Here is a 20,368-nt window from a genome sequence, read left to right on the forward strand (position 1 = left end):
ACAGCATCCAATTACTGGCCTCTTGTTCACGTTCCACCTTTTTTTGGCTCATGGTGCATGATGACTTTGGATGAATATAGGCTGTTTCTAATATGTGGGTCTCTATTAGGAATGTGTGGATGTGGGACCTTTCCATCATTCAGGGGGTTCAATTAGATGAACTTCAGTTTCCATCCATCTATCCATCCTCTACAAATCTGTGATTCCATATTTCTGGCTCTGTGCAGCTGGTACTCAAATGCTCTAAATCAGGGGTGCCAAACCTCCTCCAGTTTCGGAGAAGCTCTTGGGAGCTTCATTCCAGTGGTGGTCAGGGCCAAAGGCAAAAGGAATGGGGCCAAAAATATAAAAATACCCCAGATTCCTGCCAGTAACTCAGCCTTAGGAGAAGCATTTAAACTTTTTTGAAGGCGGGGGGGGGGGCTGCACAAAAGCTGGGAAACCACCAAACGATTGGTGGTTAGGGGAAAAGCCATCTCAAGAAACTCAGAACATGTTCTCACAAGCTGCTATAGCAACTTGTGCTCTCCCAACGTTGTGCTGGCCTGGAAAGTCAGCAAACTGCCATTCCTTACCTTGGTGATGTAACAGATTTTCAGCAAGATATTTACATCACCCAAAGAAGCCCATGCACGTGTGACTGCAGAATAAACTTGGCACCAGTTGTTCTTGCCACTGGCACTCATTGCACTGCTATTTTTAAGAGACTTCTCTTCTAAGAACAGCTTCTGGGCCTCAGACATGGCTGGTCTGCAAGCTGCAAGACTAATTAAGCACTCAACAGTGGCTTACCTTAAGGCTGCTATTTTCCTTCTCATAAAACTTCAAACTGCACAGTGTTTGCTAAGGGCCAGTTTCCATGTTACAGCTTCTAGGTGGAAGCCAGGATAAATCTCTCCATGTGGAGACTGTTGACACATGGCAGGAACAAAATCACCTCAGCCACATAATGAGCTGCTTCAAATGAATGGCTTACCAAGTCATAACATGGTCTCCATACTGTGACAGTGATGTGTAAATCAGTTGCTAGAGACTCGAGGCATGTTTACACATCCCCATTACCCCTTGGTTCCTGGATCAACATGGAACTGACAAATGAAGGCTAGTTTGCCTTACCCAACGTGACAAAGTCAACACAAGTTTAATTTTCAATGGGGTTTTTCCAGTGGGACCAGCTGTATGAATGCCCCCCAACAGGCATCGATATCATGACTCACCAGGACTTGGCTCAACTCACGGTGGGCCTAAATTTGGACACTTGTTGGGGGTAATCACAAAATCAGTCCCCCCAAACAAAACCCACTGAAACTCATTTTGAAAAAATTACAGTTTAAGTGGCTTGTTGAATAGAGCTCACTTTACATACCTAGAGGGTGATTCTCTCTAGGCAGCTTCATCTTGGCTACACTATTTTAAAAAACGTATGAATCAGCTCTGGTTGCCTGGTAAATCGCATTGTAAGCAGCCACCTCCCCAACAAAGTATTATATGTTGTTTGCTTAACAACACTTGATGGTTTCTATACATCAATAAAAGATGGGAAAATCAGTACGTAAACACTCCCATTGGGATACACAGAACACAGGATTTGAAATGATGCTACACAAATTACAGTTTAGGCAGTTTCTTGAGCTGGGCTCGCTTTACATACCCAGGGGGTAAACTATGATTCTCTCCAGCTAGCTTCTGGCTTATGTTTGGTAGTGACAAGAAATAATTCACCTCCTGCAAAGTAAAAATCAACCAAGGTGGAACTGCAGCCAGTCACTAGTGTAACATAGGGGCCAAGAGAGGAGTATGCTTCCATTGTTGTTCAGTCGTTAAGTCATGTCCGACTCTTCGTGACCCCATGGACCAGAGCACGCCAGCCCTTCCTGTCCTGCGCTCTCTCCTGGAGTGTGCTCAAATTCATATTCATTGCATCAGTGATGCTATCTAGCCATCTCACCCTCTGCCATCCCCTTCTCCTTTTGCCTTCAATCTTTCCCAGCATCAGGGTCTTTTCCAGGGAGTTTTCTCTTCGCATTAGGTGGCCAAAATATTTCAGCTTCAGCTTCAAATCTATCTGTCCTTCCAATGAGCAGTCAGGGTTGATTTCCTTTACGATTGACTGATTTGAGCTCCTTGCAGTCCAGGGGACTCATAAGAGTCTTCTCCAGCACCACAGTTCAAAAGCATCAATTCTTCGGCACTCAGCCTTCCTTATAGTCCAGCTCTCACAGCCATACATTGCTACTGGGAAAACCATAGCTCTGATTATACAAATCTTTGTCAGCAAGGTGATGTCTCTGCTTCTTACTATGCTGTCTAGGTTTGCTATAGCTTTCCTCCCAAGGAGCAAGTGTCTTGTAATTTCATGGCTACAGTCACCATCTGCGGTGATCTTGGAGCCCCAAAAAAGAAAATCTGTCACTGCTTCCATTTCTTCCCCTTCTATATGCCAGGAAGTGATGGAGCCAGATGCCATGATCTTAGTTTTTTTAATGTTGAGTTTCAAACCAGCTTTTGCACTCTCCACTTTCATCCTCAACAAGAGGCTCTTTAGATCCTCTTCACTTTCTGCCATTAGGGTGGTATCGTCTGCATATCTGTGGTTGTTGATAATTCTCCCAGCAATCTTAATTCTGACCTGTGATTCATCCAACCCGGCGTTTCTCATGATGTACTCTGCATATAAATTAAATAAGCAGGGCGACAATATGCAGCCTTGTCGTACTCCTTTCCCAATTTTGAACCAATCGGTTGTTCCATGTGTGGTTCTTACTGTTGCTTCTTGTCCCTCGTACAGGTTTCTCAGGAGACAGGTAAGGTGGTCTGGTACTCCCATCTCTTTAAGAATTTGCCAGAGTTTGTTGTGATCCACACAATCAAAGGCTGTAGCGTAGTCAATGAAGCAGAAATAGACTTTTTCTGGAATTCTCTTGCTTTTTCCATGATCCAGCGAATGTTGGCGATTTGATCTGTAGTTCCTCTGCCTCTTCAAAACCCCGCTTGCTGCCTCCTGAATGATGGACCTCTGTCCATAGTTCCTCAGGCATTCTGTCTATCAGGTCTAATCCCTTAAATCTTTTCCTCACCTCCACTGTATATTCATAAGGGATATGGTTTAGGTCATACCTGAATGGTTTTGTGGTTTTCCCTACGTTCTTCAATTTAAGCTGGAACTTTGCAAGAAGCAGCTCATTATCTGAGCCACAGTCAGCTCCAGGTCTTGTTTTTACTGACTGTATGGAGCTTCTCCATCTTTGGTTGCAAAGGACATAATCCATCTGATTTCAGTATTGACTATCTGGTGATGTCCATGTGTAGAGTCGCCTCTTGTGCTGTTGGAAAAGAGTGTTTGCTATGATCAGCGTGTTCTCTTGGCAAAACTCTATTAGCCTTTGTCCTGCTTCATTTTGTACACCAAGGCCATGCTTGCCTGTTATCCCGGTGATTTCTTGACTTCCTACTTTAGCATTCCAATCCCCTATGATGAAGAGGACATCTTTTTTTGGTATTAGTTCTAGAAGGTGTTGTAGGTCTTCATAGAACTGATCAACCTCAGCTTCTTCAGCCTCAGTGGTTGGGGCATAGACTTGAATTATGTGATGTCGAATGGTTTGCCTCGGATTTGTACTGAGATCATTCTATCGTTTTTGATATTGTACCCCAGTACTGCTTTCCCCACCCTTTTGTTGACTATGAGTGCTACTCCATTTCTTCTAAGGGATTCTTGCCCACAGTAGTAGATATGATGGTCACCTGAATTAAATTCGCCCATGCTTGTCCATTTTAGTTCGCTGATTCCCAAGATGTCAATGTTCAATCTTGCCATCTCATGTTTGACCACCTCCAGCTTACCTTGATTCATTGATCTGACATTTCAGGTTCCTAAACAATATTGTTCCTTACAGCATCGGACTTTCTTTTCACCACCAGACACATCCACAGCCAAGTGTCCTTTCGGCTTTGGCCCAGCCGCTTCACTCCTTCTGGCGCTACTTGGAAATTCCCTCTGCTCTTCCCCAGTAGTATATTGGCAAGAATACTGGTGTGGGTTGCCATTTCCTTCTCCAGTGGACCACATTTTGTCAGAACTCTCCACCATGACCTGTCCGTCTTGGGTGGCCCTGCACAGCATAGCTTATGGCTTCACTGAGTTACGCAAGCCCCTTCGCCACATCAAGGCAGTGATCCATGAAGGGGATGCTTCCATTAGGGAACCTAAACAGAGGTAAAGCACTGCAGGAGCATGATTTGTACAGGCAGCATTATTTTTTCAGATGCTCATGTATTGAGATTTGAATAGTTCAGACTCAACTGAGAATGCAGTTGAAAGGTCAAAGATGGTACTCAAGATTTTGATCTCGAGCAGGGGTGCACAACGCATGGACTCAGTGGAGAATGGTGGCTCCTATTTCAATGGGGCCATTTGGGGGACAAGTTTCCATGCTTTGGATAGCTCCTTTAGAGTTCTGACTGGTTCTTACTTAGACCCAGAGCAGATTCATTGCCCCACTGACATAGGAGCCACCAGCCTCCACTGTGTGGACTACAGGCTGCATGTACCCCCCCCAAACCTGTTGTGTAGCCCCCCCCCCTCGATCCCCAGCCACTGCTGTGAAAGCAGCAGCCAGCCACTGGATTGTGGAGGTGGGGCTTCTTCTCCCACCCCACCTCTATGTTTCTTTCACTGAAAAAGCTCGTTTTGATTGCAAAGTGCCTTCCCACTTCCAGGAGGGCACTCTAGAAGCCACAGTCAGAGGGCAGGACTCATAAATCCCACTGTGAGCAGTTGCCAGATTGTCTCCGAGAAGATGATCTGGCAGTTGGAGTCAGAGGACTCTATGCTCTCTGAGAGCTGCGCTGATTATTGCCACTACTGCCAGGAGGCAAAGAGGAGTACACTTTTTAAAGGTGAGATGAGAATTCAGTGTGGTGGAATGAGTATATGTGGCAAGGTGGGGCAGTCCAGGAGAAAGAGACAGAATTAATTTGTAAAATTAAATAAAATTGCCTAATTGAGGAAAATGGAGGTAGAGCATTACTAATGTAAAAGTACGTATCTTAAAGGCACTACAATTATAACAAATGAAAGAGTGTGCAGGCAGACATCTGTCACTAGCTGTGTGTGTGTGTGTGTACACAGCACTGGGGCTCAGAAGGTAATGCACCCCCTGATCTAGGGGCATCTGGCAAGTCAGAATGGAGGGGAAGGGTGGGTGTGAGCGATGGATATGCCTGGGGCTGAGAAAGAGTGATGAGATTAGCAACAGAACTAGAGATGTGAAGGCCCAGGAAAAAAAAATGGAAAAATTTGGGGGGAAATTGTTTTTTTTTTCTTTTTTTCCCCCTAAGACCATTTTTTTGGGGGGGTTCCCCCCAAAATGGAAAAATTGAACAGCTTTGGATTATGAAATGTTTTCTTTTAAAATTTAAGACAAAGTATTTATATATTGTTATTTGTTACCCATCCTTTACTCCCCCCAAAATGGTTTCTATAAACTATGTAATAAGAACACTTTTATAGAAAGACTGGAGATGTAAAATGTCTGGAATAGTGAAGCTATGGGGAAAATGTTTTTGTTTTTTTTTAATCCTCTCTGTAAGATTCTTTGTCACAGCAGCAAAGGGCGGGGGGATGGCTTTCTCAGAATCTGTCTAGGTGCAAAAACAACTTCATTACATATCTGCTGACTATGAACTTCCACATGTGGGATGGCAGCATATGACCAAATCTCCAAGAACTTTAATATCAAAATAAGAACCGGTGCTGTGCCTCAGCTTAAAAATAATTCTGATCTGTGATGGATCCAAAAAGGAGTTGCCAATGGTTACTGGAAATCCTGACAGGCAAGCTGTACTTTCATCTCCCAGGTATTTCTGCTCTACTCCCTTTTCATTCAGAGATAATCTCTCTCCAGATATTTTCTGTAGACTGCCCCAACCTTGGCAGCTAATAATACAGACTGAAAAAAGGACAAAATACACTGCTTTGAACTCCTTGGCCATAAAGAAAATGGAACTTCAAGAACTGCTTGTTCCTAGATTAGTGCAGCAGTCAGGGATTTTTCGTTGGTCAGTGAATTACGTGTGTATGGCGTGTGTGGGTATGGAGTGCTCTTAATCATTTGGTACCTAGGGGCCAAATGAGGAGTTACACGTCAAAATCATGTAATGAGCTCCCATTGTTTTAATAAAGTTGCAGCTGAGGATGCAACTTTCTCATAGGAAGAATGACAGAGAGAAGGGGGTGCACAGCTCTGTCCCCTCCAACCATATTTTTCCACCAGTTTCTTATCCCCTGCATAATATGCTTATCCTTCATCCTCTGTGGCGTAAGGGGTTAGCATCCCTTCCTCCTCTGCCACTTAAGGATGGGTGAGAATTTCATTTCACTTCATGTTTTGATAAGAATTTACCAATATTTTCAAAGTTCCCTATATTCAGGACAAAAAGAACCTGAGTTTTTTGTTTGTTTGTTTGTTAGTTTTTAATCAAATATGGGAGAAACCAAAATTGACAGATTTGTCTATACAAGCTCGCAACTTTGAATGCTTACCTTTGAAAGTCTGGGTTTGAATCCCTGTGTATTCAACCATGTTAGTACTTAATTAGGTTGCCACCACTTCTTTTCTGACAGGCTCCTCATCTTTAACACCTATATGGCAGCAGGTACATCATGGCTCTCTCCATGCTGGGAATAGCTGTATCTATTGAATTTCACTACTGCAGATGGTCGACAACTTCATTTCAGTTCTTTTTTTGATTAAAAAATAACCAAAATTCACTAATTTCTTCATATTCGGGAAAGAAAGAAGTTGAGATTTAAAAATTTGAATGCAGGAGAAAGTGAAATGGAACGATTTGCCCATCCCTATCACTCTTCCAATCCAACTCAGTCTCCTGCATCTGCTTTTCATTTTTAAAAAGTGTTGGAAGACTGTTGCATGCATCTGCCATGTGTCATCCATTTTGTCCTCTGCTGCGTTATGGTCTTTGTTGTAACGCCAGCATTTACCTGAAATAATAAACATATTTGTATCAATACAGTAGCTTTCCTTCAGGGCTGATAACTGAACTGGGGCAGAAGGTGGGGAAGGCTTGTGTTCAAAGCAGAAAATGGTCTCCCAGTTCACATCTCCTGAAACATATTTTATCCCAGGAGGCCAAAGGTATATTTTTCTTCTTGCAGTTTCCATAGAAAGAGTATTTTGTTTTAAAATAATAGAAATCGGAAGCTAAATCGCAGTCCAGACGTGCCGGATTTTCTTCCTGCTTATGTGCCCCACAAACTGTCTCTGGTCTATTCATTTTTCCCAACATCTCTTGGTAATTATCTATATCAACTGGCCAGTGTGCAAAATCCCCTGATGGTACTGTCCACTGGCTCTTGTTCTCTATGCCTTCATGTAAATTGTGCATAATTGTTGGTGTTTTTATTCTCATTCACAAGTTAACTTACAGAAAACAAACCACAAACAAATCTATCTATCTATCTATCTATCTATCTATCTATCTATCTATCTATCAGACAACAGCTGATGTCTGTTCTGTACCTACCTAGTTTGGACTGGATCAAGACAGATGCCCCACAGATGTAATTTTATCTCTTCCTTATCAGCAAAATCAGCATTATCTGAATGGCATTGTGATGATAAGGTTGGCTGCTTAATTTTACAGATTCGAAATGTGGCGGCAAATCTCTGCGTGGACAGTAAGCATGGAGGCACAGGCACTGAGCTCCGGCTGGATATATGCGTGAAGGACGGTTCTGAACGGACATGGTCACATGAGCAGGTATTTTAACAGTCCCATGATTTCTTCTCTTGTCAAAATTCTGAAGAGCTTTCTCTGGCTATTCCCTTTAGCTGACTTGTTTCCCCCCTATACATAAATGGTCTGTGTCTAGGGTAAAACATGTACACCCTCTTGTGTAGAGTCACGGACACTAGAATTGTGTTTTGTTGTGGGAAAAAAAATAGGTAGGAGAGCCAAAACGTTGTGTGAAGCAACCTTTAACTACCTGTCGACAGAAATGCTTCCTATAGATTTAATAAAAGTGCATGTAACATTATAAGTACTCAGAAGGCGATGTATTAATGTTGAATAGAGGAAAAATGATAGACAGTAACTGAAGGAAGAAGCGCGTGCATTTTTAACTGTAGCCAGGGCTGGCTGTACCCTTAGGTAGAGTGAGGCAGCTGCCTCAAGCAGCAGATGCTATGGAGTTTGGAGTGGCAGCAAGACGTTGGAGGGCAGGGCTGTGTGTGTTCTGCAGTCCGCCCTGCCACCTCCCTCAGTTAACCTGCTGCCCTGAGGTGTGGTGGAGGACATTGTATCATCTCCAACACTGAAGTAATTTTCAACTGCCAGTCTAGTTGGTTTCTGTACATGGAATACAGAGAGCTGCCATCTTATCCTTTGCCTCTGGCAGCAAAATGTCTTGGGCTAGCCCTGAACATAGCCAGGTTTGGCAAGCATGAGACATCTGACTTCTTTCCCGTTTTGTATTCCGTGGAAATGAAATAGCACGTGCACATTGTAGTTATCAGCAGAAGCAGTAGCTCTTCTCTATTGTCAAAACTGACAGTCTGTCTTCAGTAACTGTTTGAAAATCTAAAGCAGCCTTGCCCACATTGGCACCCTCCAGGTGTGCTGGACTATCAAAACCATCTTCCCCAGACAGAGTGATCCTCTGCCATGCTGGCTGGAATGGTGAGCAGCACATCCAGGGAGTGCAAGCTTGGGGAAGGCTGATCTAAAGCAACCATAGTGCAATGCCTTTTATTAGGACCAACTAAAATGTCTCAAAGTAATGAGCACATTTTCAAATTCTCCAGAAACCTTCTTCATCTTAGAAGTTTAGTAAACAAAAAAAGGGGAGAAGTAGGGAAAGAAAATGAAGTTTCAGGGCATGATGGGGATGACTCAAAATCTGCCCTGAACCATATTTTGGTGTACACGTGCACACACACACTGTTTTGTTTTTGTTTTACTGAACATCTAGCCTGAAGAAGAGTCCTGGAGAACTCAAAAGCTCACTACTTTGGCAAATTTTAGTTGGTCGTAATAAAAGGTATTCCTTTACTGTTGCTTTTGGATTTTTTTGATGGACTTGCATGGCTATCACCTGCATTTTTTATTTGTAATCGGTAGTTTGTGAAATCATCAGCAGAGGGCAGTGCTAGACAAGCAGAGCCCTGTGCTGCCTGCCTGCCTCCTGCCTGGACCCACACAAGACAAGATAAAAAAAGTTAATGATATTTTATTTTTTAACTCTGGGAGATTTTCAAACTCTGAAGCCACTCAAGATGGATAGCTTATCCAAGATTAAAGTCGAATGGGGATGAAGGAGTTGGTGGAGTTGGATAGCATAATCCTGTTACAGTTCACATGAATATAAAACGGATAATCCAGTTAATACATTATAGTCTGTTTTTATTTTTCAACAAATAAACTCAACCCTCTCTGCAGCTGTATGTAGAATTATGTTGTACCAAAAGCCAGTCAAAGGAAACTATGCTGATCCATGTTCCTTATTTAAAACAATGCATAATGTATTCTGAAGTATAAATTTAGCAAACATTTATCATCGCTAGAAAAGTTAAAGAGATACAGATTAAAGTCAGAGTTGTCATGAAGTTTTAGGGCTGTACCAACTGTTCACTCATTTTGATTTTCAGGGCAAAAGTAGTACTTTTCGAAGGGAAGAATGTTTTCAGTGGGGGGCAGTTTGTGAAAATATTGGCCTTTTTTGAGCCTGTTCCCTGCCATTATTTGCTCTTAATGTTCAGGCACCTGTTTAGACAATCAGGGAACTCATATTGGATGGGATGATGTCATAATGCCAGTCATATTCAGTTCTGTGACATCACTGAGGGCAAACTAGGCCAATTGAGACTGAAGGCAATACATCATAATATGGGTGAACTGAGAAATCAGGGATTATGTATTAAATGGGATAATGTTACAATGATACATAGCCAATCAGATTTCGCTTCCCTGCTGACATTACTTAGGGCAAGAAAGCAGCCTTCAGGAAGCATTGCCTTCACACTCAATGGGCGAACACTTCCCCACTCCAAGAACCACCAAAAGGGACACTGTTTTTTGACTCCGCTGAAAAACTTTATGAAAAGCTCCCCTCACCCACCACACTTTGAGCTTAACCCTAGTGTAGGAATAGACAGTTTAGTCTATTTCCAGTCTGTGTCAGTTTTTCATGTGTTCAGTCATAAGCCTGATTTCTGCAAATTAGTTCTTTTTAAGCATACAAAAAGACAACATTTAAATCGTATGTATTTCCCCTAAAATATGCATTTTGTTTGTATTTCCTCATAAAATAAGCATTTTGGTACACATTTTTTAAGCTGAGAACGCATCACAAAATTAAAAAAATTACTAGGCCAGGAAGTGCGAATTAGGCCAATTCCCATAAAAATACAGACTGAACTGAATTCTCTAGTATGCCTACCCTAATGTGCTTTAAGCTTTAGGGCACAATCCTATCGATCTTGTAGGCTTCCGACCATCCAATGAAGAGCAGGAGGAGTGGTGGAGGCGACCTTTGCCTCCCTGTCCTCTCAACAGTGTATCAGAGGGGGAGGGAAGTTGGCTGGAAGAGGCTCAGGATAACTTGTATCCTGGCCTCCCTGGTCTCTTCCCTTCTCTGCTCACCAGAACGCCCCCTTTCCCCCTCTCCGAGGTCAATTTTCCAATTATTTCTAATAGAAGATTCAGGGCAAAAAAACATTTTGACACTCAAAATGCCCATTGAAATCCAGTGAACAGGATTCAGAAGTGAATTCTTATTTGGATTCAACATCTCAAGCTAAGGCCAAATATTAAAATATCAGTTTACAGGTGTATTGATCTGGGGGTCCTGATTCTGTCAGGGCCCAATCAAAATATATTCTTTTAGATTACAAAGATGAAACAAAGCCACTGTGGCAAAAGGACAAAAGTTTATTGATAGAAAATAGATGCAGAATAAATATGTGAAGAAAGCTCACACTCCTCTTCACTTGAAAAAGCAGTTCTCTCCTACACTGTTTGTACTCTGGAGGGCCCCAACAGAGTATGAGAAGTCATTCTCCCAGGACCAGCAAAAGTTCTCCAAGCCGATAGTGCGCACAATGCCCCTTGGAGTAAGACCAAAGCACAAAGCCTGTGGATTGGATCTTATAAGCTTCTCTGCTAGATGCCTCCTTCCAGCTCATGAGCTGACAGGCCCACACACACACACATTCAGGAGAAGAGGGGGGCATCTCTTTCCCAAAGGTGCTCGAAGCATCACAAGCTGGGAAATCAATCACCCCCTCTCTCTGAGAACAGGGCCCAACATTCCAACAAGGGAGGGGGAGTTTCTCAGCTCTTTTGTGAAAATCAAGGCATGACACCCTTATCTTTATCTCTTTCAGTCTCATCTGACTGAAGATGATGCCGCAGATTTCAAATACATTGACGCTTTTAAATTAATTAAAATTATTTCATGCATTTTAAAAACCAAATAACCCTGAGGTGCACACCTCAGGGATCTCCTTAGCATGCATGTCAAGTTTCAAGTGCCTGTTGTTGTTTATTCAGTCAGTCGCTTCCGACTCTTCGTGACTTCATGGACCAGCCCACGCCAGAGCTTCCTGTCGGCCGTCGCCATCCCCAGCTCCCCCAAGGTCAAGTCCGTCACCTCCAGAATAGCATCCATCCACCTTGCCCTTGGTCAGCCCCTCTTCCTTTTGCCTTCCACTTTCCCTAGCATCAGCATCTTCTCCAGGGTATCCTGTCTTCTCATGATGTGGCCAAAGTACTTCAGCTTTGCCTTTAATATCATTCCCTCTAGTGAGCAGTTTGGCTTTATTTCCTGGAGTATGGACTCCAGTCCAAGGCACTCTCAGAATTTTCCTCCAGTACCACAGTTCAAAAGCATCTATCTTCCTTCACTCAGCCTTCCTTATGGTCCAGCTCTCGCAGCCATAGGTTACTACGGGGAATACCATTGCTTTAACTATGCGGACCTTTGTTGTCAGTGTGATGTCTCTGCTCTTAACTATTTTATCCAGATTTGTCACTGCTGTCCTCCCAAGAAGTAAACATCTTCTGATTTCCTGGCTGCAGTCAGCATCTGCAATAATCTTTGCACCTAGAAAGACGACATCTGTCACTGCCTCCACGTTTTCTCCCTCTATTTGCCAGTTATCAATCAAGCTGGTTGCCATAATCGTGGGGTTTTTTTGAGGTTTAACTGCAACCCAGCTTTTGCACTTTCTTCTTTCACCTTCGTCATGAGGTTCCTCAGCTCCTCCTCGCTTTCAGCCATCAAAGTGGTATCATCTGCATATCTGAGATTGTTAATGTTTCTTCCAGCAATTTTAACTCCAGCCTTGGCTTCATCAAGCCCAGCATGTCGCATGATGTGTTCTGCATACAGGTTGAATAGGTAGGGTGAGAGTATACAACCCTGCCGTACTCCTTTCCCAGTCTTAAACCAGTCAGTTGTTCCGTGGTCTGTTCTTACCGTTGCTACTTGGTCATTATACAGATTCCTCAGGAGGCAGACAAGATGACTTGGTATCCCCATACTACCAAGAACTTGCCACAATTTGTGATGATCCACACAGTCAAACGCTTTAGAATAGTCAATAAAACAGAAATAGATGTTTTTCTGAAACTCCCTGGCTTTCTCCATTATCCAGCGGATATTGGCAATTTGGTCTCTAGTTCCTCTGCCTTTTCTAAACCCAGCTTGTACATCTGGCAATTCTTGTTCCGTTAATTGCTGGAGTCTACCTTGCAAGATCTTGAGCATTACCTTACTGGCATGTGAAATAAATGCCACTGTTTGATAGTTTGAACATTCTTTGGTGCTTCCCTTTTTTGGTATGGGGATATAGGTTGATTTTTTTCCCAATCGGTTGGCCATTCTTGTGTTTTCCAAATTTGCTGGCATATGGCATGCATCACCTTGACAGCATCATCTTGCAAGATTTTAAACAGTTCAGCTGGGATACCGTCATCTCCTGCTGTCTTGTTATTAGCAATGCTTCTTAAAGCCCATTCAACCTTACTCTTCAGGATGTCTGGCTCTAGCTCACTGACCACACCGTCAAATCTATCCCCGATATTATTATCCTTCCTATACAGATCTTCTGTATATTCTTGCCACCTTTTCTTGATCTCTTCTGCTTCTGTTAGGTCCTTGCCATCTTTGTTTTTCATCATATACCCATTTTTGCCTGGAATTTACCTCCGATGTTTCTAATTTTCTGGAAGAGGTCTCTTGCCCTTCCTATTCTATTATCTTCTTCCACTTCCATGCATTGCTTGTTTAGAAATAATTCCTTATCTCTTCTGGCTAACCTCTGGAATTTTGCATTTAATTGGGCCTATCTCCCCCTATCACTGTTGCCTTTTGCTTTCCTTCTTTCTTGGACTGCTTCCAGTGTCTCAGCAGACAGCCATCTTGCCTTCTTGGTTTTCTTTTTCTTTGGGACTTTTTTTTTGCCGCCTCCTGAACAATGTTGCGAACTTCTGTCCTTAGTTCTTCCGGGATCCTATCTACTAAATCTAGTTCCTTAAATCTATTCTTCACCTCCACTGCATATTCATTAGGAATATTAGTGAGTGCCTAGGTTTTGGAATTATGGTACTGACAGACAGACACTACAGTCTGTTTCAGAGCTTGGGCAAATCTTGACAGAATTTAGGAAAATGGAATTGGTCAAACAACGAATCAGATAACTGGTGGTAGGGGATTCTCCGATGTTTGGCTCTAGAAGTTTTTTTTTAGGTCAGAAATTAGGCGCAGCACACGTAAACATGTAAAACTCTAACATGTGTTGACTGCATGTACATGTTTCCTGCTGTGTGTATGAACCAGGTACACACTCTAGGAAGACAAGAATGGGCAGGGTACCATGTTGCATGTACTTATGGCAACTTTATCATCTGTGAAATACCTGTAGTTAGAGTGATAGCCTTGGCCCTAAGGCCTTTCCTATTAGTGCTGTGCTGAAAATTTATCCCACATTTTTTTCAACCATTCTCATTTAATTTGATAGAAAAAAAAAATTGCTTTCAAAAAGAAATTAAATGGCGAAGAAGTTTCTGAGAAATTCTCATGGGTTGGGTTTGGGTTTCTTGGGCTTACCTTACTTAGGAGGTGGCTGAGGAGTGAGTGCAAATGTCCTGTCTTTCATTGTACAAATATTTCTCCTGCAGCTTGTAGCCTCTCAGCTCCCTTCAATTAAAGCCCAGTATAAGGCACCATGAGGTAATTCCTCCCATAGGGCTTTTTCAGATCAGGAGGTACAAGCATCTTGGGAGGGTAGCCATGATTAGGTAAGCTCAAAAACGCCACAAAAAAGAATGATAAAACATCCTGAGAATGAGGCAGAACAATGGAAGCCTCTTTCATGGGGCAAGAAAACTTTCAGGAAACTAGTGGACAGATTTTGCCTCAGCACTAACTCTACCTCTTCCTTTCAGCTTGGGGCCCTGCCCCTTTCCCTTCAGCACTGCCCACCTCTGGAATGTGGCCCCCTAGAGCTTCTCTGAAGCCCTTGTTCTATGGGGTTGGAAAGCCCCAAGTTGGTTACAGCCAACTGAGGAAAAATACACAGCACTGTAACTGGGATCCTCAGTCCAAGCCAGGATTGGACCTTGTCCCAAAGCAGCCCTACATTTAAGAGAGCGAAGCTAATCAGTGAAAGCAACTCTGCACCCAGAAGTAAAAAAACTTATTAGTCTCCAGTCAGAAAGAAAGAAAAAATCTGATCATAACTGGTTCAGCTCATCAGGCAATACTTTGTTTGGATCATGGTTGCATCTTGGGTACTAATGCCCCAGTGCATTCTGGGTATTCCTAGCCACCTACAGCCATATGGCATTAGCAAAAGCTCTTTGATGGGATCATCAGTGTTCTCGCCCTGCACTGTCAAGTGCAACATCCTTACGCCATCTAACTATCTCCATAGCAAAGCTCTCAGCTCTTTGTAGCTTTATTTTACCTTTAATGCTAAAGAAATCATGCAAGAACTGAACAGGAGATGGAAATGTCTTGCGGCTGTCTCCAGGCCTCTGTGCTGCTTCTCTCCCTGCTGCAGACATGATAAACAACCTCAGTGGGTTCTGTTGAGCTGACTTCTTGGATGTCAATAAAAAAAAATGAGAAAATAGCCGCAGCATTCACAAAGTGAGGATCGGGTGGTCCAATAAGAGTAAAGCCTGGCTTTCACAGCATGATGGAACAGCAGAAAAAGACATGTTATCTGGGCAAGTACTGTACATATAGAGCTGTACTTTGCCAGAGAGGAGAATGGGAATGATGACTCTCTCTTTACCAATTTGATTTGGCCACATTAGTGAGATATATAATCCATGGGTATATGTATGCATGCATATGCAGATGTATGTGTGTGTGAGTCTGTATATACTAGAGATGGGGGAAGGGAGAGGGAGAGAGGGTTTTGTTACTATATGATGGACATTGTCAACTTTTGATAATAGCACCTTAATGGGAATGGAAGCATTTGCTGCAGATGGGGCAGGAATAGCATTTTCTGATATTGCAAACTGAGTACTAGGGCCTGGAAAATGTGAGGTCCCACCAACAAAAGCAAAGCCATGCAACAAATGAGTAAATGCCCATTTACTGTGCTACCATCAGGGTGGGATTTGTGGAAGATGTCTGAGGCCCCAGTCAGTAGAATGAGCAGCAGAACCTGCAAATGCAGCAGGGCTGGCTTAACACATTTCAAAGTGAGTGACGTAATACATATCCCCATCTAAAAACAGGGGGTGCCAGGGATTAAACCATTTAGTCCAGAGTCTAAAATTACCTAACTACATCAATGTACTGTGCTATACATTGATTGTCTAGAAAGGCTCATAGAAATATAACAGAGGTCAACTAGCATGGATATGGCTAATTACTTTTTCACTATATCTAGTTTTAAAACACAGGTTGAAGCCCAATAAATAAAGCCCCATATTTTCTGAAGCATTTTGAAGCATCACTTTATTTATTTTATTGATTCATTTTAAGGATTTCGATGCTGCATTTCAGATTAAAAACATTCTCCAAAAGTGGTATATCAAATAACAACAAATATAAGTTACAATGAATAAGTAAAACATCCCACTTTTAAACCACAGTAACAGGGCAATCCTGTTGCTAAGTAGGAGCTCTCTGAGGTTGGAGCACTCCGACATTTCGAAAGAAAGTCATGCTGTGCTCCTGCTGTCAGGGCAGAAAGGGGTTGGGGGGAGGAACGACATTTGCCAGACTTTTTCTCCTGCTCATTTTTTTAAAACAATTGAAACATTTAAGACCAGCTCCTGGGGGGAAAGCTGGGACTGGTTTGGATACAGCATATCCAGATGCTTACGTGCTCTATCATGTCCCCAGTCCACCCACTTTTTACCTGCTGCAGATCTTTCTGCAGGAGCAGGCAGCGGGGATCCAAGATTTGATCTCTCCCTCCAAGGTCGGGTCTCTGTTTCTCACCTTGATGGGAGAGATTGTATCTATCCTATGGCTCTGCGATGCCGTCCCAGGGATCATAGGACTGAAGCCTAAACTTCCATAAAATAACAAGCAGAAAAAAACCTATCACAAAATCTATCAGTATTTAAACAAGAGCAGTCTCACTTAGAGTTCTTTGAGAATGTCAATCGACATGTAAACAGGGGCAATCCAGTAGACAATGTTTACTTGGAGCTCCAAAAGGCTTTTGACAAAGTCCCTCACCAAAGACTCCTGAGCAAACTTAGCAGTCATGGAATAAGAGCACAGGATCAGTATGGATCAGCAACTGGTTAAAGAACAGAAAGCAGAGAGTAGGAATGAATGGTAAATTCTCCCAATGGAGGGAAGTCAATAGTGAGGTCCCACAGGGAACTGTATTGGGACCAATGCTTTTCAATTTCTTCATAAATGATCTGGAATTAGGAGTGAGCAGTGAAGTGGCCAAGTTTGTCAATGACACCAAATTATTTAGGGGGGTTAAAACAAAAAGCCCCTTCATGGATCACTGCCTTGTTGTGGCGAAGGGGCTTGCGTAACTCAGTGAAGCCATAAGCTATGCCGTGCAGGGCCACCCAAGACGGACAGGTCATGGCAGAGAGTTCTGACAAAATGTGGTCCACTGGAGAAGGAAATGGCAACCCACTCCAGTATTCTTGCCAAGAAAACCCCATGGAACATATCACAAGGCTAAAAGATATGACGCCGGAAGATGAGCCCCTCAGGTCGGAAGGTGTCCAATATGCTACTGGGGAAGAGCAGAGGGTATTTCCAAGTAGCGCCAGAAAGAGTGAAGCGGCTGGGCCAAACCCGAAAGGACACTCAGCTGTGGATGTGTCTGGCAGTGAAAAGAAAATCCGATGCTGTAAAGAACAATATTGTTTAGGAACCTGGAATGTCAGATCAATGAATCAAGGTAAGCTGGAGGTGGTCAAACATGAGATGGCAAGATTGAACATCGACATCTTGGGAATCAGCGAACTCAAATGGACAGGCATGGGTGAATTTAATTCAGGTGACCATCATATCTACTATTGTGGGCAAGAATCCCTTAGAAGAAATGGAGTAGCACTCATAGTCAACAAAAGGGTGGGAAAAGCAGTACTGGGGTACAATCTTAAAAATGATAGAATGATCTCAGTACGAATCCAAGGCAAACCATTCAACATCACAGTAATTCAAGTCTATGCCCCAACCACTGAGGCCGAAGAAGCTGAGGTTGATCGGTTCTATGAAGACCTACAACACCTTCTAGAACTAACACCAAAAAAAGATGTCCTCTTCATCATAGGGGATTGGAATGCTAAAGTAGGAAGTCAAGAAATCACCGGGATAACAGGCAGGCATGGCCTTGGTGTACAAAATGAAGCAGGACAAAAGCTAATAGAGTTTTGCCAAGAGAACATGCTGATCATAGCAAACACTCTTTTCCAACAGCACAAGAGGCGACTCTACACATGGACATCACCAGATGGTCAATATCGAAATCAGATTGATTATGTCCTTTGCAGCCAAAGATGGAGAAGCTCCATACAGTCAGTAAAAACAAGACCTGGAGCTGACTGTGGCTCAGATCATGAGCTGCTTCTTGCAAAATTTCGGCTTAAATTGAAGAACGTCGGGAAAACCACTAAACCGTTCAGGTATGACCTAAATCATATCCCTGATGAATATACAGTGGAGGTGAGGAATAGATTTCAGGGATTAGACCTGATAGACAGAGTGCCTGAGGAACTATGGACGGAGGTCCGTAACATTGTTCAGGAGGCAGCAACAAAATCCGTCCCAAAGAAAAAGAAATGCAAGAAAGCCAAGTGGCTGTCTGATGAGGCTTTACAAGTAGCTCACGAAAGAAGGGAAGCGAAAAGCAAGGGAGAAAGGGGAAGATATACCCAACTGAATGCAGAGTTCCAGAGAATAGCAAGGAGAGACAAGAAGGCCTTCTTAAATGAACAATGCAAAGAAATCGAGGAAAACAACAGAATGGGAAAGACTAGAGATCTCTTCAAGAAAATTGGAGATCTCAAGGGTACGTTTTGTGCAAAGACGGGCATGATAAAGGACAAAGAAGGCAGGGACCTAACAGAAGCAGATGAGATTAAGAAGAGGTGGCAAGAATACACAGAAGAACTATACAGGAAAGATCTGAATGTCCCTGATAGCCATGATAGTGTGGTCACTGAACTTGAGCTGGACATCCTCGAGAGTGAAGTCAAGTGGGCCTTAGGAAGCATTAGTAACAACAAAGCTAGCGGAGATGACAGTCTCCCAGCTGAGCTATTTAAAATCCTAAAAGATGATGCTGTTAAAGTGCTGCACTCAATATGCCAACAAATCTGGAACACTCAACAGTGGCCACAAGACTGGAAAAGGTCAGTTTACATTCCAATTCCAAAGAAGGGCAACGCCAAAGAGTGTTCAAACTACCGCACAATTGCGCTCATTTCACATGCCAGCAAGGTGATGCTCAAAATCCTACAAGCTAGGCTTCAGCAGTATGCGAACCGAGAACTACCGGAAGTACAAGCTGGGTTTCGAAGAGGCAGAGGAACTAGAGATCAAATCGCCAACATTCGCTGCATCATGGAGAAAGCAAGAGAATTCCAGAAAAACGTCTATTTCTGCTTCATTGACTACGCTAAAGCCTTTGATTGTGTGGATCACAACAAACTGTGGCAAATTCTTAAAGTGATGGGAGTACCAGACCACCTTACCTGTCTCCTGAGAAACCTGTACGAGGGTCAAGAAGCAACAGTAAGAACCAGACATGGAACAACCGATTGGTTCAAAATTGGGAAAGGAGTACAACAAGGCTGCATATTGTCACCCTGCTTATTTAACTTATATGCAGAGTACATCATGAGAAATGCCGGATTGGATGAATCAGAGGTTGGAATTAAGATTGCCGGGAGAATTATCAACAACCTCCGATATGCAGACGATACCACCCTAATGGCAGAAAGCGAAGAGGATCTCAAGAGCCTCTTGTTGAGGGTGAAAGAGGAGAGTGCAAAAGCTGGTTTGAAACTCAACATTAAAAAAACTAAGATCATGTCATATGGCCCTATCACTTCCTGGCATATAGAAGGGGAAGAAATGGAAGCAGTGACAGATTTTACTTTCTTGGGCTCCAAGATCACCGCAGATGGTGACTGTAGCCATGAAATTAAAAGACGCTTGCTCCTTGGGAGGAAAGCTATGGCCAACCTAGACAGCATAGTAAGAAGCAGAGACATCACCTTGCCGACAAAGGTCCGTCTAATCAAAGCTATGGTTTTCCCAGTAGTAATGTATGGCTGTGAGAGCTGGACTATAAGGAAGGCTGAGCGCCGAAGAATTGATGCTTTCGAACTGTGGTGCTGGAGAAGACTCTTACGAGTGCCCTGGACTGACCTAAGGAGGTCAAATCAGTCCATCCTAAAGGAAATCAACCCTGACTGCTCATTGGAAGGACAGATAATGAAGCTGAAGCTCCAATATTTTGGCCACCAAATGCGAAGAGAAAACTCCCTGGAAAAGACCCTGATGCTGGGAAAGACTGAAGGCAAAAGGAGAAGGGGACGGCAGAGGATGAGATGGCTAGATAGCATCACGGATGCAATGAATATGAACTTGAGCACGCTCCGGGAGAGAGCGCAGGACAGGAAGGCCTGGCGTGCTATGGTCCATGGGGTCACGAAGAGTCGGACACGACTGAACGACTGAACAACAACAACAAAACAAAAAGGGATTGTGAGGAGCTTTAAAAGGATGTCTCCAAACTGGATGAACAGGCAGCCAAATGGCAAATGCAGTTCAGTGTAAGCAAGTGTAAAGTGATGCACATTGGGGCAAAAAATCCCAATTTCAAGTATAACCTGA

The 20,368-nt window shown here is 43.1% G+C and overlaps 1 protein-coding gene across 1 annotated transcript in view; it reads left to right on the top strand.

The window, feature by feature from the left end:
• LOC146344041 (polypeptide N-acetylgalactosaminyltransferase-like 6) overlaps positions 1-20,368 on the top strand; it is a 212,664-nt gene that overhangs the window by 170,221 nt on the left and 22,075 nt on the right. Inside the window, exon 7 of the mRNA XM_084860291.1 lies at positions 7,666-7,782. Coding sequence (XP_084716417.1) covers positions 7,666-7,782 — 117 coding nt within the window. The remainder of the gene's footprint in view (positions 1-7,665; positions 7,783-20,368) is intronic.

The sequence above is a fragment of the Heloderma suspectum genome, chromosome 5, assembly GCF_057233095.1.
Source record: "Heloderma suspectum isolate Gila_16-S chromosome 5, 16-S_ref, whole genome shotgun sequence".
Classification (NCBI taxonomy): Eukaryota; Metazoa; Chordata; class Lepidosauria; order Squamata; family Helodermatidae; genus Heloderma; species Heloderma suspectum.